Source organism: Mytilus trossulus, chromosome 6, assembly GCF_036588685.1.
Source record: "Mytilus trossulus isolate FHL-02 chromosome 6, PNRI_Mtr1.1.1.hap1, whole genome shotgun sequence".
NCBI lineage: Eukaryota > Metazoa > Mollusca > Bivalvia > Mytilida > Mytilidae > Mytilus > Mytilus trossulus.
In genome coordinates, this window is record NC_086378.1 from 16806994 (window position 1) to 16827925 (window position 20932).

General features: G+C 32.9%; 2 protein-coding genes across 2 annotated transcripts; one reads left to right on the forward strand and one right to left on the reverse strand.

Annotated features, from left to right (window-relative positions):
• Positions 1-4136: 4136 nt before the first annotated feature.
• LOC134720865 (putative nuclease HARBI1) lies at positions 4137-8155 on the reverse strand. The gene is made up of 2 exons (XM_063583421.1): positions 7640-8155; positions 4137-4993 (listed from the first exon to the last, which is right to left on the reverse strand). Exons 1-2 carry the CDS (start codon positions 8052-8054, stop codon positions 4203-4205), a joined length of 1206 nt encoding a protein of 401 aa, XP_063439491.1. The 5' UTR covers positions 8055-8155; the 3' UTR covers positions 4137-4202.
• A 1077-nt stretch (positions 8156-9232) lies between these two features.
• LOC134722365 (uncharacterized) lies at positions 9233-11762 on the forward strand. Its single transcript, XM_063585981.1, has 2 exons — positions 9233-10348; positions 11748-11762. Exons 1-2 carry the CDS (start codon positions 9233-9235, stop codon positions 11760-11762), a joined length of 1131 nt encoding a protein of 376 aa, XP_063442051.1.
• Positions 11763-20932: the final 9170 nt, after the last annotated feature.

Here is a 20932-nt window from a genome sequence, read left to right on the forward strand (position 1 = left end):
TTCTTGTTGAGCGTGCGACTATTGTCGTCGGAAGTTAGACATAGGGATAGTGATCCGGCGGAGGTATTGTTAGTTAACTTCTTTAAAACTTTATATTTTAGAAGGTGGAAGACCAAGATGCTTCATACTTTGAGTATATAAAAAAGAAGATGTGGTATGATTGCCAATGAGACAACTATCCACAAAAGACCAAAATGACACAGACATTAACAACTAAAGGTGACCGTACGGCCTTCAACAATGAGCAAAGCCCATATCGCATAGTCAGCTTTAAAAGGCCCCGACAAGACAATGTAAAACAATTAAAGCGAGAAACACATAAACAAACGACAACCACTGAATTACAGGCTCCTGACTTGGGACAGGCACATACATAAAAAAAAAATGTGGCGGGGTTAAACATGATCCCAAGCCTCCCCTAACTTTGGACAGTGGTATAACAGTACAACATAAGAACGAACTATAAAAATCAGTTGGAAAAGGCTTAACTCATCAGATGGACAAACATACAATAGATGCATTTTGTTATGGAATTTCCGTCTGTTACATGTCCATTGTCCTTGACCTCAATCTCGTGGTTCAGTGACTATATAAGAAAAATATAAGATGGTTCGCAATGTTAGTTTCTCTCTTATTGTGAGTAATAGGATGACAATATGTGGTATGTGCGTATCATGCAAGGTCCTTGACAGTTTTCAAATGACCTCCACTTCATTTCACGGATAATTGAACATAGTTAAGTGGTTATAGTCAAGTCCATATCTCAGATCCTCTAAGCAAAATATCTAGTATATTCGATGTATGGAAGGACTAATGTGTACATGTCCAACTGGCAGTAGTCGCCTGATCTTGACCTCATTTTCGTAGGTTTTGTATGTTTTTTATAACGTACTATGCAATAGGTCTACTATATTTGGTGTATGTGGATATAGGAAGATATTGTACGAGTGGCAATGAGACGACACTCCATCCAATTCACCATAAACCATTATAGGTCAAGGTACGGTCTCAAACACGTAGCAGCTTACCTCAAACCGAACAGCAAACTTTAAAGGGCCCAAAATATTTAATAGTGTAAAACCACTCAAACGGAAAACCCAACGGTCTATTGTTTATAAAAAACGAATACCGAGAAACCTTTATGAATCCCATTTTTTTAAACAAACGACAACTTCTGAGCAAAAGATTCCTGATTAAGGACAGGTGCAGACATTTGCAGCGAGTTTAAAAGTTTTAATGGTACCAAACCTTCTCCCTTATTTTAAACAATAGTGTAACATTGCAACATTGAGAGACGCACTATAAGAAATCAATTGGAACGGTAGATCGATTTCAGGTAGCATATCATATCATAGCATGTAACAGGTGTCATCTGACCTTGACCTCATTTTCATGGTTTAGAGTTCAAAGCTATTTTTTTAACTTTTTCTATTCTTTTCTAATACTATATGCAATTGGTCGACTATTTTTGGTTTATTGGACTATTTCAGGATGCATCTGTTAGCTTTGAATGTTTTATTTGATCGTGAACTCATTTTCACGGTTAATGGCTCAGTGTAAAGTTTTTGTGTTTTGTTCTGTTTTTCGTAAACTATTCTAAATAGATCAACTAGAATTGGTTCATTGAAGGATTGTAAGCTACATTTCTGCCTTGCATGGTTCATATGACCTTCACACCATATGCATGAGGGGCCAAATAGTCTGAATGAAAATGAGATGTGCAAATGCTTATACAACTGAAAACCAATTGCCATTTGCCAACCACTAACGGTTACTTTGCAATCCTACACAAACTCACAAACTATTACATGATAACTTACAACTATGTTCAAAGTCAATATACCATGACTAAGAGGGTGGAGCCAAATTATGTGCATGGAAATGAGATATGCCAATGCTAATACAACTGCATACCAAATATCATCGACCTACCACTTATGGTTCCCGAAAATCTGACCTAATCACAAACATGTATAATAAGCAAAAGTTACGAAGTCAATAGACCATGACTGAGGGACAGGGTCAAATAATCTCCATACGGAAATGAGATGTACCAAAGATTATACAACTGGATAGCAAATGTGATTGACAGACAACTAGCAGTGGCGTAGCTGGGTAATTTTTACGTGTACACCCGAACCTTGGCAAGGGATATGTGGGTGCCAACCGATCAATGTTAAAGCACCTGCTGGTAGTGAGTTCAAAAGGGACGAAGCCCCCGAAAGCTATCGAGAATGAGATACCGTAAGGATTCCTATCCGAGTAAAAAATCATTGATAGCAACATACTTTTGAATCTAAATGGTTTATTTGTTTTGGTTAAATTTTGTAATATGTTAGCTGATTCACCGTGTTAAACTGAAAACAAGCCTAATGATCTTTTGTTTTAGAGAAAACGTCTAAATAAATATCATTTTAAAATAAGTTCAAAGGGTGCCGTGAGTGAGCATACAATCGACAAAAGCACCTTTTAATGAACACGAAAAAAGAAAGTTCTAAGAGGTGCAATATAAAAAAATCTGGAACACCTAGGATTTGTTCCCACAAAAAGTGAATCAATTTATCATTCCTTTAAAGGGATTCAAAAGAAAAACCTAAAATTTTCATTTGATATTTTTTTCTTGATCTGGAATATTTCATGACAATCTATGAATGTTTATAAACTGAGCATGTAAAATAAATAATTGCATAAAGAAGAGTCCGGCTATCTGTCTATCATAAAAGAACCGAAAAAATGAACGAAAATAAATGCTATCAATTTTTTAGATTTAGACATTAGTCATAGAAAAAGCTTCTTCGGCATTTTCATAAAATTCGATGAAGGTTCGACAAGTTATTAATGTAGTTGAAAAATAACAAAATGTAAGCCCAAACTGCGACCACTTATTAATTGCAGAAAGAAATACATTTTGTCCTTGAAATGCGGGAAAATCAAAGCTATAATTGCATATGATATTGCTCTGAATACTCTTCTGATCATAAACAGTTTATGTCCAACTTTCGTAAAATTTCACGGAGAGTCATTCAAAAGACTTTATCCACATTCGGAACCTCAATATTGACGCCGCTTTGTCTCGCTTTTGGGACATAAATCGCATGCTCGACAAAAATTCAAACAGCACATCGAGCAGATAGTGAATTGCTTTAAATATAAGAAAAGTACGTAGAATTCTAAGTAGATTAAGACTTTTACAAAAGATTCGAACAAATATATTAAATGATCTATTTGAGTAAATTTGGTCCCTTTTTATTCAAAATTACAATCTATTGAAAAAAGATGCACAAGGCTGATGTGCTTTTGACCATTTTGTTTAATTCTATGTCGACTATTTATTTGTTTTATTTTCAGAATTCAAGTGTACGCCCGGTCGTTTTGACGTAAACGTAGCTACGCGCATGACTAGTGGTTCGCCATAAACTAGACCTAATCACAAACTAATACATTGTTGACGCCGTCGCCGCCGCCGACGCCGGAAACAGCATTCATGTGTGTCGCTTTTTGACTCCGTTAAGGCGAGACAATAAAATTGAGAGGGGAATGTGTCAAAGATACAACAACCTAATGGTACAAAACTACCGAAGGCTGCAAATACATAAGTCCTCAACAAAACGCGCACCTGGATGCGAACTTCAGCTGTTCCCTAATTCCAAACCACGCAATGCCCTTTATTGCAATTTGATTCTAGTATCAAAGCAGTTAAAATTGGTTTCACCAATATGTATGTTTTTTTTTTATTGTATTTAATTGTTTCATTGTTTGAATGTAAACTTATGGTTGACCCTTAAGGTTATGATTTTACAATAAAGATTATAATTCAGTATTGCGTTTTACTTCTGCGCTATATGGCTTTACTAGGCAAATGACGAGTAGTGTGTGAGCACGTATTGTTAGTTTAATCACACTGACATTATTTCTACTGACCTTCTGTTTGTTCAAGTTGTTTATTGTTGTGTGTGTTTATTATTTGACGGATATCGGATGTTAATGTATCTTGTTGCGTGATACAATACTTTTAATAATTCATGTTAGTGCATTATAAATAATATAGCGGGTGTTGTAAAAGAACATAATAAAAATCATAAACACTATCTATATATTATTTAAAACATTAAAAGAATGCAGCTTTATAAGTTGGATGTACGAAATAAAATAAAACATGTAACCACATAAAAAGCATATGAATTCTACAATTCAGCGTAAATTTACAGTCTTTCCATCAGTGTTTGTCGAACATCAGTGCCTTCCTGGTTACCCTGTACCTGATCTGGACCGTTTTGATCATCGTCTCCTATAGCATGTTCGATGTCAAACATTTCATCATCATTTGCAAGGCAAATATTGTGAAGCGTACATCCGGACAAGATGGTTTCAACGATTACCTGCATGTCAACAGCATCCAGCTTTATAAGTCTTCTAAATCTACCTTTAAGGAATCCAAAACCTCTCTCGATGACTTGTCTAGAACTACTCAGCACTTGATTGAACTTTATTTGGTCCCTTGATAGGTTACCGTTGTCTCTAAATGGCTTCATTAGCCAAGCATTCAGAGGGAAAGCTGAATCGCCAATGATGTGCTTTCCGGGAGGAATAACTCCAGGGGCATCTCGATACAGAGGGGTTTGTCGGAGAACTCCTGCATCGTGAGTGCTTCCTGGACATCCTGTAAAAACATACGTGAAGTTCAAACTTGAATCACAGACTGCAAGAAGCACAAGTGATGGATATTTCTTTCTGTTGAAATAAGCTTGTTTGTGCTTCGATGGACATTTTATCTCAATATGTGTTCCATCGATTGCTCCAATAGTTCCTTCAAGTCTGGACGTTTCGGAAAAGCCGTCTGCAATTTTCTGTAGTCTAACTCCTGTCGGCCAGCTTATCACGAGTGGCATGATTTTAGTGACCAATACATTTGAAATATATTTCACAGATACGTGAAGCGTTCCCTTTGAAACATCAAATCTATCAGCCATTGATCTGAAGCTCTCCATATTGCCTATAAAATGAATACATATTTAGTTAATAGGATAAGCGTGTTGTTTTGTTATAACTGTATTGAATAAAAAACGTAAGAAATATTGTATGAGTATTTCTGTTTTCAGCTGCGTTTGACTTATATTTTATATCGCGTTGTTATTTCTCGTCTCTGTATACAGAAAAAAGATACAATATCGATCGAGGTTAATAGAAAGCACGAATATAAATTATGAACTAACAACGTACGGCTACTTGAAAATCTAGATAATCATTTGTTTTTTCAAGTTTAAAATCTATATACTTTTTTTTAGAATGTGGTGTTCATCATTGGCATATCATAAATAAAATGCTTCGCTGTGCGCAGCCTGATACGACCTCAGTGGTCGAACTCTGACAATTGGGGAACATTTTGATACAATGTTCAAGCTTAATACTGTGTGAGTTTTGATTGTGATACTTGGTACAAATTTAGATATATCCAATCACTTAAACACAAGTTATTGTCTGAAAACTAGACAAATAGATATAGGAAGATGTGGTGTGAGTGCCAATGAGACAACTCTCTATCCAAATAACAATTAAAAAAAAAGTAAACTATTATAGGTCAATGTACGGCCTTCAACACGGAGCCTTGGCTCACACCGAACAACAAGCTATAAAGTGCCCCAAAATTACTGGTGTAAAACCATTCAAACGGGAAAACCAACGGTCTTATCTATATAAAAAACCAACGAGAAACGAGAAACACGTATATATTACATAAACAAACGACAACTACTGTACATCATATTCCTTGCTTTTGGCCCTTTGTTTGCCCTTAATTCGTGCATGTGTTGGGTAATTGACCCTAACTTAATCCCAGCCTTCTCTTTGTGATACAATTTCAGAGAAATCCATAAACCTACACACAAGCCGCATTGTCTGGAAACTAGAAAATTTCTTGTTTTTTGGCCCTTACTGTTAAAAATATTGGCCCCATAACCCATAAAATGAATCTCAACCTTTTGCTTATGGTACTGAACATTGTGTTACAATTTCAGAGCAATTCAAATACTTATACACAAGTTATTATTTTGAAACTAGATCAATGCTTGATTTTGGCCTTTTTTGGCCCCTAATTTCTGAACGGTTCGGACCGTCGGCCGTAATTTATAACCAACCTTTCTTTGTAGTATTGAACCTTTATAAAACTAGATGTGTCAAAGCGACACGAAAGGCCCCGTTGCAAAAAGTTGAAAAATCAGCAATTTCAATATAAACACATGTGGGCACAAACATGATGGTAGTCTCACATATTAAAAATCAGCTCAAAATCTGGAGAAGAATAGAGAAAAAATCCGTATAACTGTGCTTTTCAATAATTTATCAAAGTCCAAAGCCCGTAATTTCGCCAAAACTGGTGGAGCAGAACCGTTCGAACGTAAAATTAATCTGTAACTGAATGGTTAACTCACATACCAAAAATTAGCCCAATATTTGAAAGCGTTTAGAAAAAAGTTCGTATAACTGTGATTTTCAACAATTTCTCAAAGTCCAAAGCCCGTAATTTCGGCAAAAATTATTGGAGCAGAACGAAACTTAAACTTGGTCTGTAACTCAGCATGGTTAACTCACATACCAAAAATCCATATTATGGTTTGTTGCGGAATGACTATAAAAATCATAAAGACCATAAAGATCCATTCTTTTTAACTAAAGTTATTGTCCGGAGACCAATGTGTCTTGAAATGGCGACACAGACGACGAGGCAGATAATATCATACCAGTATACAATCCCCAAAAACTCGTATAAATACTGAGACTACTTAATTTATAAGTGAGTTGTTGTGCAGGGTGCACATGGTGCAGGCGGTGTTTCCATTATGTCACAGAAATAGTGACTCGGGTTATTGTTATCATTTCTGCATTGGAAATTGAACGTTTTGCGGGAAGTATGAATTGGTACTCATATTCCATCTATTAGAAAAATCGTACTATTACAGAAGATTGTCAACCATAAACTTGCAATCCACTATTATCAATGTAGTGGAAAAGAATGATATACAAATGGATGAGAATTATATATAAATGTTACTTTTTATAGAAATATAAAATATATAACAACAAACCAGAGTATAAACTGATTTGTATAACTACAATATAATAGTTATTACGGTGAGGTTGAATTTCCTGTCACTAATTTACTTATCACCCAAGCACCAACTCTTATATCTGTACATTAAACTCAATTTCAGGCATAGAGATGTGACTTTTTCTGAGACAAGTGCTTCTCTTATATATGTACATTAAACTCAATTTCAGGCATAGAGATGTGACTTTTTCTGAGACAAGTGCTTGTGACCATCCACAAGACCTTGCGGTCATCTGATGTTAATTACTTCAGTACTTTGATTAAGTCTTTTGGCGATATACATGCTGACATATTGTATAGCCAGCTATCTATTCATGCTATTGTTGAACAATTACATGTTGAAGATTGTAGATAGTGATATGTAGATGCTAGTTGGATATACAGAAACTATTTGTTTGCTTATCCATAATAATCACCCACTTAGTCATATCGGGCACATATAATGACAGAAAAACTGTTATACTGTTCCAAAGTTAAATAATTCTATTATTGAAAACCCATGTATACATTAGAAAAAATATTATATTTACATACCAATGTACCATAAGAACATCAGCAACCTCTTTTCAATGTCAATCTGACGACCAGGCTGAGGTAAACTCGTAGTGGTCTCGTGTATTTTCATCAGTAATACCTCACAAGTTGTCTTGCTCAATCGAAAATGAGATTTAAAATCCCTGTCATTGAATCTTGGTATCGTCTCTAAATAGTAATTTGATACTTTTGGGATAACTCTACTCTTTTTGTTGTCCATGAAAAGCAATATCTGCTGTGCATTTTTCATATGCATTGTGAAGAGTAATGTCATGACATTAAGTTCCATTTGAGTCACATTCATCATCAAAATTAATTTCAACAACCGTCGTTGGCGTTGATTGAGCGCCATTTTGATAACCACAGGTGATAAAAACTCGTTTGGAATTGCTTTGCAAACCATAGGTACCAACATGTTCTAAAGCTAAACCTATTGGTAGCCCATGGGTTGTCTACGTTTTAACCAAGGTTTACCTAACTTCTGTCTATAGGTTACCTATAGGTAGATATCCAAACACACCCCTTATTTGACAACAATATGCAAATCAGTTCATTTCAACTTTCGATATAATTCAGAGAGGCGCATTAAAATTGGTCACTTAATTTGGATTATTTCATCAAAGTTCGGTATTACAGTATCATAACACAAAATCTTTGTAAAAATGCAGCTCTCTGATATTTGCAATACCAACATCGTGTATTGACGATGTTGAAATATTGCTTTTTGTACATGTACATATTTTTCTTTTTTTCTTTACTTTTTATTTTTCTGAAATTCATGAAGGGTCATTCGAATTATAATTGTCCATGCTATGTATCATGTTTTACAATGCAGTCCTATATTGCTATCCTTTTCTATTGTATTGTATTTGACAATGGGTAATGATAGTGTATCGTACAGGATAACAATAGGACTGTTTTATCACAAGACTAGTTTGGGTTGTTTGAGAAAAACAGTTTACCGGTTTTGTTTTTCCTTAAAAGATATGCTGGCAGAATTAATAAAGATGATTTCAAGATTTAAACTTAGTATACGCAATTTATATAGAACTTGTAGTAATTTGATTGCTTTTTATATAGTGCTTTTATGTTTATTATTAATATGTGGTGACATTGAACCGAACCCGGGTCCTGAACGCACACACGAGTATTCCGAGAAATCATTGTCAATTTTCCATTGCAACATTAGAAGCCTTAGAAATAAACTGAACTATATTGCCGATATTATTGAGGATTATGATGTAGTATTTTTCACAGAAACACATTTAGACTCTAATATTACTGATTACGATATATATCTATTATGGGGTTTGAGACACCAGTTAGAAAAGACAGAAATTCACATGGTGGTGGTATTATCATGTATTTTAAAAATTACGTTTACATAATCCGTCGACAAGATTTAGAGCACGATGAAATTGAGAGTATGTGGTTTGAGTTAAAGACCAAACTTCGATCTATTTTGATTAATATCAATTATAGGTCGGAAAGGCAATTACAGTTTATTTCTGGCAATACTTTGATCAAATGTTGAAAAACGCCCTTGATGAAAATAATTGTATAATTTGCTTAGGTGATCTGAATAAAAATGTTATGTCGGATCTACCGTCAAATATTAGAGATATTATTTTTATTAATGGCCTGATTAACATAATTGACAAAGCCACGCATTTTGACACACGAACAAGTAGCTCGTCACTACTTGACCCTATTTTAGTTACAGACTCTATACCAGTTTTAGATAAAGACACTATACCTGTTGATAGAGGTATAAGTGACCATGATGGAACATATGTCACAATTGATTGTGGTTTTAGTAAAAGTCGAACATATATTAGATCTATATGGGATTATAAAAGAGGGGATAATGACTTGATGAAACAAAAAGTACTTAACACTAATTGGGAAAATTTGATTTCTGATGCAAGTGATGTTCATGTTGCTGCTACGAATTTCACTAACACTTTTATTAATATAGCATCTGCGTGTATCCCTACAAGGGACGTAACTATAAGATGTGATGATAAAGTTTGGTTTGATTCAAATTTGAGACGGGAAACGAGAAAACGGGACAGATTTCGAAAACTTTTTATGCGTTCACATAGTACATCTGCTGAACATAAATATAAGCAACAAAGGAACAAAGTTAATAATTTAAAAAAGCAAGCTAAAAAGCATTTTTATGTGACTATAAACGAAAATTTGGATGAACTTAAAGTTGCAAACTGTAAACAGTATTGGAAGACCATCAATATGTTAATTAAAAGCGACAGATCAACTCATGATATTCCTCCGCTAAGAGACCCGGATCATAACTTTAACCTTGCGTATGAAGGAACAAAAAAGTCTGAGATTTTAAATAAATATTTTTGTTCTATTTCTAATATAGATGATGCTAATAAAGATTTACCGGAATTTGATGATCGCTGTCATGAGTTTCTTTCGCAGATAATTGTTAGAGAACAAGATGTACTTGATATTATTTCTACGCTTGATCCAAATAAAGCGGTAGGACCAGATATTGTTAGCAACAGAATGTTACTTGCTGTTAGAAATGAAATTTCAAAACCATTATGTTTACTTTTTAATAAATCACTTCATGAGAGAGTATTTCCCGATCAATGGAAAATTGGATATGTTATTCCATTATTCAAAAGTGGTGACAAATCACTACCTTCTAACTACAGGCCTGTCTCCTTATTGTCATGTGTGAGTACATTATTAGAAAAATTGTTTTCAAAAATATTTTTAACCATTTACATAAAAATAAACTGTTGTATAAGTATCAATCTGGATTTATTCCAGGATATTCCACTACGCACCAATTTATTGAACTTTACAACAACATTTTATTGGCGCTAAATGATAAGCTAGTTACTAGCATTACATTTGCTGATATAAGTAAAGCTTTTGATACGGTTTGGATTAAGGCTTTACTATACAAACTTGAAAAATATGGTATAAAAGGAGACTTGCTGTGTTGGTTAAAAAGCTACCTATGTAGCCGATCTCAGAAAGTTGTCTTAAAAGATTCACTTTCAAAATTTGGAAAATTAAACGCCGGTATGCCTCAGGGTTCAGTATTAGAACCGTTATTGTTTTTTTATATATATTAATGATATAGCTGATGGTTTTTCTGGATTTGGGAGGCTTTTTGCAGATGACACTTCAATAGGTCATACTGCTCCTAATGAATCCATTTTAAAAAAATTAATCAGTACAGATCTTGTTTACTTGAATGCGTGGTCAAACAGATGGCTAGTGAAGTGTAACCCAAATAAAACTGATATTGTGATATTCAGTATGAAATCTATACAAAGTAATTTTTCTTTTGATTTTGATGGAACTACATTAGAGCCAGTTCATATGCATAAACATCTTGGTGTCATATTAAGTAGTGATTGTAAATGGAGTAAGCTGATAGAAAAAACTTCCAAGCAACTTAATGTTTTACGAAAATTAAAATTTAGACTTAAGAGGGAATATTTGGTAAAAAATTATATGACTTTTATTCGGCCAATTTTGGAGTATTCGTCAGAAGTATGGGATAATTGTGGACAAAAAAAATCTGATCGGTTGGAAACCGGACCGGACCGGAACAGTATCTATTTAGAGACGGGTTGGGAAACATTAAGCGTCAGACGGGAAGTTAAAAAATTATCTATGTTTTATAAGATTATAAATAACCAAGCGCCAGATTATTTACACGATTTGGTTCCGGATTTTGTATCAGATATTTGTAATTATAATTTGCGTAACAGTCAAAATATTACTATTCCCGTAAATCGTTTATCAGCTTATCAACAGTCTTATTTTCCGTCATCTATTGCACTGTGGAACTCTTTAGACTTAAGTATAAGACATATTCCTACATTTTCCTTTTTTAAATTAACCTTGCACAAACTATACTATAGAAATAATAAATGTCCGAGATTTGGTTCTTTAGGAGATCATTTGTATTCTGTTTTACACACAAGGCTGCGTAACAGATGTAGCGCACTGCGTGCTGACTTGTTCAAAGCAAATTTGATACAAATTGCAAATTGTTCATGTGGTTTTATTAATGAAAATATTGAACACTATCTATTATATTGTATTAATTTTTCAGCTCAAAGAAATCTGATGTTTAACGAAATTAATGTCTTTAATGTTAATATTACTATCGATTTATTATTATTTGGCGATGATGCTTTACGAACTGAAGAAAATGATATTATTTGTTTATCTGTTCAAAGATATATAAAGAATACCAAACGTTTTTCTCTGCATTAACAACCTTAATTCTATTAACACATGTGATTAAAGATATTTCTATATACATGTAATGACAATAATCGAATGATCTTGATGAATATTAACCGTTAAGTTTTGTTATCAATAACGATTCAATGGATTTTAACGAAAGAATATAAGAATAAGTTTCAAATCTATACTTACCATTGTGCAGCTGACATCCTTTTCGAAACTTGGATAATATAATAAGATCACACACTTTATTATGAGAAAACACACACACATTTATTAAAGTTATGTCCACAAGAACAAAATTTGCGCATAGGTAATTCCACTAACTATTCGGTGTGTTTGTGTCGTATTTATACTGTAAAAGGGTGCACTCGATTAAAATCCATTGATTCGCTTCAAAAAGTTTCCTTTTGTTTTCATGTCTTTATTCTTAAATTATTTGTTAGTTAGAAATATTTCATATGTTTATTAATTAATGTGTATATTTTGTATTTGTTTTGGAGAAGACGTTTCTAAGTTGTAAAACTTGTGTCTGATCCTTTTGTCATTTTGAACAATAAAATATGTTTAAACTAAATTAAACTACTAGGAGAATATGATCTCAGTAGCAAGCTTATCACATCATCTTTTTTTTCAAAGCTACTATTACTTCTTTTCGGGATTGCACCGATTTAAAATAATTTCGCATTTTTATCTTCCAACATTTCGTTCTATTATAAAAGTTGATTATATTTAATGTGCCATCGTTTGTCACAGCGGGTTTGTATAAACTTACTTTCCTGGTTTCGTGTTCTTGTTCTTCAACTCTGCAATGAATTTAAAAAAGCCTGTATTGAAGAAGAAACCGCCAACACGGGTTATCTACGACATATGATTGGACGAATCTTTTGTATATTTGAATTTCTAAATTGAATGTTAACACACTATCTCAAAACGAGATCGTTTACATAATTTAACAATTTTTGCTGCAGTGTATCAATTACAATCTCAAATAAAGATTATCTGATATGAATATGAACTGAAATTTATCTAACGTAAACATAATAGTTATATATTACTTCTGACTTCAAGATAACCTTCCGTGTTGCAATACCATGCTTAAAGATTTACAAACTCATGGACGAAGTTTAATGAATGAATATATATATCATTTTATGAGTAAAGTCCTAACGCATGAACTTTATGCATATCAATTTATTTGATATTATCATAAAGAAGCATAAGAATGCATTGAGAAACGTCTATGCAACAGCAACACAACACAACGACACATTTTAGTAATAACACAATTCTAGAGTGCAACTAACAGTATTAAACCAAAGTTGTGTATCTATACAATATATCAAGCTCTTTATCGCATGGTCTAGTTTATAAAAGTTATTAGTCGTTTACAAATAAGTGTTAACTTACTTTTGCGAGTGACAAAAACTGTCGCTGCAGCTAGTATCAGTAACGCAACTACTAAAGTCCCAATACCTGCACCAAACATGGTGGTATTTTCATTATTTTTAAATTCACTCACATTTTCCTGTGGACATGCTACAAAAAAAACATACTATTGATAATAATAACACATACACTGGCATGCTGTCTATTATTTACGGTCTTTTAAAACCAAAAAGAGAAAAGTCACCTTAAAAAAAAGGGAAAAACATCCGTATTACAAAAGTGACTTATAAAATGGGGTCGGAAATGCAAAGCTTAAGAAAGAACAGAACAAATCTAAATGTGTAACCGGACAAGACAGATGTGTGACTTGATAAGAAGTTTGACTGTGCATGTAAAGCTTTAAAAAAAGTGTCAAAATAAAAAAAAAAAACACTTTTATTAAAGTTTAATTCACATCTTTAGTAATCAAGCTGCGTTAATTAGGTTTTTTTTAACTTTTGATGCAAGTTCAATTGATTAACAAAAGAATCAGACGTGCTTCTAAATACAGAAAAACAATAAGACGCCGCTAACACTTGGAAATTAAGGATGATGTAAACTAAGACGGTTCACTTTAGTTCGATTAAAGGTCCAAAGGGAAATCGATCTTTATTCGGTCTAAACTAAAACACTAACAGGAGTAGTTTAGTTTGAATATTTTTGATGCAAAGCGATCTAGTTGTGAACGTAGAGATATACCGTAACAAGTACGATTGAATGTATGGCGGAAAAATTACACGTTCATTTTATTGCAAAATTAAAGAATAACATAAACGGGCTATAAAGTTACGAAAACGTCACGAAGAGTAGTATCAACGTTTTATCTTGTAATTCAAGTTAAACATATCTTTATTTAATATTTTGTGAAAGCATGTGTATCAAAACATTTAAAACATTAAATATATTGATGTATACACATATACAGATCTGTTGGATTAAAAAAATATATATAAACGCAAACTGATGTACAGCCTTATTTCCTTCCTTTAACATTAAATCTGTGAAAGAATTTCGTACAAGCTATGAGTTATTCTAATGCAATTAGTTTGTATCAATGGTTCTGATTGGATGACAGTAAGCGTAAAATTCTCTATCTTCTTGTCTGTAACTAAGATAGCAGACATTTTGAATTGCTGAATGCATTGACATGTAGTTTCTACAATAATTAGCCATACAAACCACATGTTGCCCCTAAAATACTCTTTTTATAAAATTTTATTACATTTTGAAGCGGTACAGAAGGCAGAAAACGCCCGGTGTTTATGTTTGACGACGGAAGCATACATATGACGTCTTCTAGTGTTTGGACCAAAGAAGATAACATCTTTTCGCGGATTTGTCTTTAATGAGGATTTTACACTGAGATAATGATTAAAATTTAATTAAAAACTTGTTTTGTATTAGAATAGAGATAACTGTATTGTATTTGAAGCTTTTCGGACGTCAATCGGTAGTTTACTGTCGCAATTACCCGTGTACATGTCTCCGTTAGGCGTCGCCAGATAAATACTAAATTTGCGACAGTAAAACTACCGATGGACGTCCTTAAAGCTTCAAATACAATACAGTTATCTCTAAATTTGTGGTATAGAAATTTTGACAAATGAATTACCGGTTAACATATATTGCATTCAAAGAAATCCAAAACGAACATAGCGAACGCTTTAATTGTTTTGTCAAATTACGCAATAGTTCAGTAAAAAAAAAGTTAATGTTGTTTACACATCTTTCAACGGCCAAAAATACTGAAGCAGCGAGGGTTGGTTTGGTGTGTTCGTGTGGCTGATCTTTTTGACTGACTGTTAGATATAGCTCAAATATATTATTAAATCCGTAGCTTGCATGGGTTATTTCGTGAATAACCGCTAGAATTTTTTTTTTCTTCTAAATATCAAACCCCAAATTTGCCATTTTTAATTAACATGATTTTCTCGCCTCTGTCAAATCAAAAGTTGACATTTCGTAACTAAGAAACCGCCATCTTGACTTGCTGAAATTAGTTAATATGCAAAAAATGCAATAGAGTAGAAAATAAAACAAAACTTACCTCAAAAATCAGTTTTAATACAATGTCATACGAATTTCGATGGTTCACGTAACAGAAAACTTTCAACTTTGGCGATTTCATTTGTATGACGTCATGTCTTGAAATAACTTAAATGCGTCAAAATAAATAATAGATTTTCGTGGAATTTCATTGTATTTCTATGTTGTTGATTTCTCTGAGCCCTTGTGCATTACTTCCATTGATTATGCACCCGAATAAGAATAACAGTTATTTTGTCTTTTTGTAAATTGCACTTTTAAAAAACAATAAAATCGGCAAAGGGTCTGCAAATAAGTTCCAAATACATGTAGAATTACGTGGGAAGTATTTTGTAACAGGCCTTATTATGTATATTTCTTACTCTGCTCTAAGTATAGATATATCGAGAATTTTAGCACAGTGTTGTTTACAAAGCGAAAGAAGCACGTCATATTAGAATCATTAATATATACCAAAAACCATACTAGCATAAGGGGCTAACTAAGATGTCGTCACAGCTGAATGTATATGGTTTGTAGAAATAAAATCTCATACAACATAAGGTCAGATTCATTTTAAGATTTTTACGACTTTGTTGTCTGGAATTGTTAAAAACCTGGATTAGAACATTAAAATTGTCAAGTGAATGACAAATACAGTAAGGGCAGAATTCATTAATGACATAAATTAGCCAAAGAAGCAATAAAGCAAAAAAAATAAAAAATAAAAGGAAAATTTAAAATATAAAGTATGTTCAAAATTAAAAGTTCATCCAATTAAGACGATTGCAACACTTGCATATTCTTTGATAGATACATTTTCCTTTGTTCAAAATTATGAATTGAGTTTAGGTACATGCATATCTGAATTTCTTAATTGTATTACAGCTGTTTTTAAATTGTGAGTATGAATATGTAAATATTTATACATGAATATTTATGTTATACATGTTATACCTTACCAGCATCAGTTATGCATATTACTGTGCGAGAGCTGGACTGTCCAAACTGATTTTCAGCAACTATAGCGAAGTCATATTCCATAGCTGGTTTTAATTCAGTTACTGTAGATACTGAGGATTCTTCCCGTTCATTTAGATATACCTGTTTTGTTATAACTTTCTGTCCTTTTTCGGAATACATTACATAAAATCTGTCAGAACTGTCTCCAGTGAACCCAGGTTTCCATATTATTGTGGCTGTTGTGGACTTGCAAACGATATATAAAAATGGTGGCATGGGCTCCCCTTCAAAATTATATATTTCGTTCATTATTTGTTTGGTTACAAATCACAATGTTCACAATTCTGCTTGTTTGAAAAAAAAATAGTATCTGCAAGTTTTCGATTATTGGTATTAGTTTATGAATACTTGTTTATCATACCTGTTGTTAACTCTTATCGTTTTCAAACCAGACACTTTGAACCAGTATAAAAAGTTAAATTCCGCAATTAATCATGAAATATGATGATTGGTTGTTACTACTAACATACATTTTTGAAACCGTATTGACGAATTGTTCATATCTTAAAACATATGCAACTGCAACGAAAGACTTGATGGAATTATCTATTCTCTTTTTCCTTATTCCGAAGTCTATTGCACAATTCTTATACAAAAAGGTTCCTTTTCTGTTTTTTAAACCGATTCTATAAGATGACCAAATACAGTTTTTCATTCGTAGATTATCTAAGCTTATCGTCAATATAATACAAAACTTCTTTGCAATGTTAGGTTTAGGTGACTATTCCTTTAATCAACAATAGATGCTTAAAGTAGACATTACAATTTGAACAAAATACTTACTACCCCATTAATCGAACATAAGAACACTAGATAGGATTGGGTCAACACTCTGAAACAACAACCAACCTTCATTATACCATTATGATTGTTTGTATCTGTATTTCATAAAGACAAAGACTTCAAGGTACTTTTTGGAAGTCAAATATCGTCTCATTTGTTCTTTAAACAGCCTACCAAATTACGTCAACCCAACATAAGTATATCAATATATGAATAAAGAGATGATTGAATGCAAATGAGGCAACAATGAAATTAAGTGGATGTAAGGAATTATAAGCAGCCGTACTGCCTTAAACAATAAGAAAACGCAAACCATATAGTCGGCTATAAAAGTGGCCGACATAAACAAAAAAACTGTATCACACAAATAGAACAGACATGCAATTACGACTAACACTGAAATGCGCCTGACATGTGACAGGCACTTTCAGCATATGGCGGGATTAAACATGTTTCTTAACGCTGGGACAGGGATGTAACAGCACAACAAAAAATAAACAATGTCATCAGTTAAAAAAAAGGTTATCTCATCAAACAAACATCGGGCTAGACTTCGCAGAATAAACATCCATTCCCCATCTTAGCATCAAATAAGACACTATATAGAGAACTGAAAGTACTCGCAATTACTGCCAGCGAAGTGAACTAATACAAAACCACTATGTTTATGACTGGACTAACGATTGTACTTTTTATAGTTTAGGGTTGGTTATTTTTTTTTATAAAACTGAACGAATATCAGAGAAAAAATAATACTTAAATTTTGTTCGCATTGTTCAAATTATAAATTTTCTATTTTGGTTTAGTCATGAAATTCTTAGAAAAACAGGAATAAATCTGTTATTGAAGGGGCACAAGTACTGCCAAAAGGAGTACCTACTACTTGTCAATACACTTTATCGCTGAAACGTACATGCTTGTTGGCAAGGAGAAACCTTAAATTTTTAATTAAAATTTGATTATCAGAACATTTTCAGTAAGTGTACTTTCCTTTTTCGTTATAGAAAAAGGCTGAAAACGATTTACAGCAGATATATTTGTAGGACTCAAATCTATGGCGAGTTCCAAATCTATAGCAGATTCCTAATCTATGGCACATATGACGTTACAAACGCCAAACAACTCAAATCTATGGCAGATTTTTGTTTTCTCCAAATCCATGGCAGATCTAACATCTAACGTTACAACTCAATAACGCCATATTACATCGTCGCTAAATTATGTCACCTTAACATCAGTATATCAATATATGAATATATGAATAAAGAGATGTTGAATGCATGCAAATGAAGCAACAACGAATGAAGTGGATGTTAGAAATTAAAATCAGCCGTACTGCCTTAAACAATGTAGTCGGCTATTAAACAAATATGACAGACATGAAACTACGACAAACATTGAAATGCGCCTGACATGTGACAGGCACATACAGCATATGGCGGGATTACAGATGTTTGTAAACGCTTAACCTTACATATAACATGGGACAGGGATGTAACAGCCCAACAACAGCAAAAACAATGACATTAGTTGAGAATAAGCTTATCTCATCAAACAAACCTCGGGCTGGACTTTGCAGAATAAAAATTATTTCCTCATCCTAGCATAAAAAAAGACACTATGTAGAGAACTGAAAGTACTCGCAATTACTGCCAGCGAGGAGAACTAACAAAATACCATTATGTCTATGACTAGACTAACGAATGTACTTTTTTATAGTTTAGGGTTGGTTCATAAAGCTACGGCTCGTGAAATTTAACATTCTCGCGACTAGTATTTTCGCAAATACCCCTCCTGAACATGTTCAGTAAGTTTACTTTCCTGTTTCGTTACGGAAAAAAGCTGCAAACGATTTACAGCAGATATCTTTGCAATGAGACTTTTCAAAAGACCATTTAATTAAATATGTAAACTTGTTCTTGATAAGATTGTGTGGAAGTGTAGCGTATCAAAAATTTATAACTGAACACAGAATAAAAAGGACCATCAAAAGCTGCATGTATTTTATCTAAAACCGCTTTAGATTTTTTAACACACCTCAAAACAATAAATACTATTATTTAGATATGTGGATAAAACAATTTTGTAAACTGCAAAAGTATCCAAACAGCAAAAATAAGGATAATAGAAATGGGCCATGTTGGACATATACCAAGGGTAGACTTCATTCAAAACATTATAATATATTGATGAATTACATTTTATAGACAAAGGGGATTTTCAAACAAATAAAACCAAAATTTTGTTCAAAATGCACAGACTTTGTAAAAAAGATTTTAAACAAAGATAACTCGCGTGTTATTCTATGATGTGCAAGTATTAATTGTTGCAAAAGGTCTTTAACAACTTTTGATTCCCCCCTAAAAATCTTACTGAGTTCAGGGATGGGCCCGATTACTGACAAATGTAATCGAATCGATTACGTGAAGGGTTTGTGTGTAATTTTAAAAATACTCTGATTAGTTTTATTACATAATTTTTCGATTACTGTCAATTCCATGCTTCAAATTTAAAAAAAAAAAGTTTAGTTATCACAGCAACGTTTGTACTCTTTTCAAACGTGCATTATCTATAAAGAAATTACTCTATATGTGTTTTTAATAATATACGTATTTAAACAAATGTAAAGATATTTAACTATTCTACTGACTGTCGATACATTTATTTTTTAGGCACTGCACAAGTCATACCTGTTTTAACTGCTCATAACGTGAAACTACTTAATTCCTGGTTCATGTATGTGTTTTAGTTGATTTTTATCTCTAATACATATTGGTTTATCATTATTTGTATTGGCTTTCAACAAGCTACCAGAAGCTGCAAGTACTAACAAATCGTATGTTCGTGTTAGTATGACCTGTTACAACAATTTGTTATGCTTTTTTTTTGTTATTCATTGTTTACCTAGTTAATGTTATAGCTACATGTAGTTTCTCTATTTTTGATATACACCAGCTGTAATAAGCGTTAAGTATAACTATAAGTATTCCCTTCTGTTCCCGTACGATGAACTAAAAAAATATTTATTTCGTAAAAACTATTTCCTTATTGCATTACTGAATTCCTTACAACACCGTTATTTTCTTTTACCTATGTACATTATATATTTTGTGGCGTTTTGTTTAAGGTTTTGGTTATCTTTCTGGTATCGTGTTACATTTCGCCCCTTGTTTTATTGATTTTGTGTATACATTGTGTCATAGACCAAACGTATCCTTTCAGTGTATGTCCACTTGTTTGTGTTAATATGTCTTTTGATTGAGTTATGTCAATTGATATTTTCTAGTGTATCTTTATATGTTGTGATGTTACCTAACCTTTTGTGTTATGTAAGGGTAAATGCTGGTACCTGAAACGTTTAAGTCCGCTGCATTTGTTTGTAAATGTCCCAAGTCAGGAACCTGATGATTATTGGTTGTCGATTGTTGATGTGACTCATAAGCTTCATACCACATATTTTACCCTCTATCTAGACCAAGTTTTGTTTAAAAAAAAACTGCATCAGTTGTTCGTAGTGATAAAGAACCTAAACTGAATGCAAACACACATCAGTAAATGTACCCGTTTGGCGACATAACATATGCTTTCAATATCGTTGATTAGCGGTGTGGCTATGTATTTGATATCCAGTGATTTATTATTCTTTTTTTTAGGTTGAAGAAAATTTTCTTTAATTCAAATACTTACTTTTAGGAATTACTTCGACGGAATATATGTAATCTTTTCTACTACCAATTCCATTGCCGGCATAAATGTAATAATGTCCAAAATCTTTCTCGATTACATTTT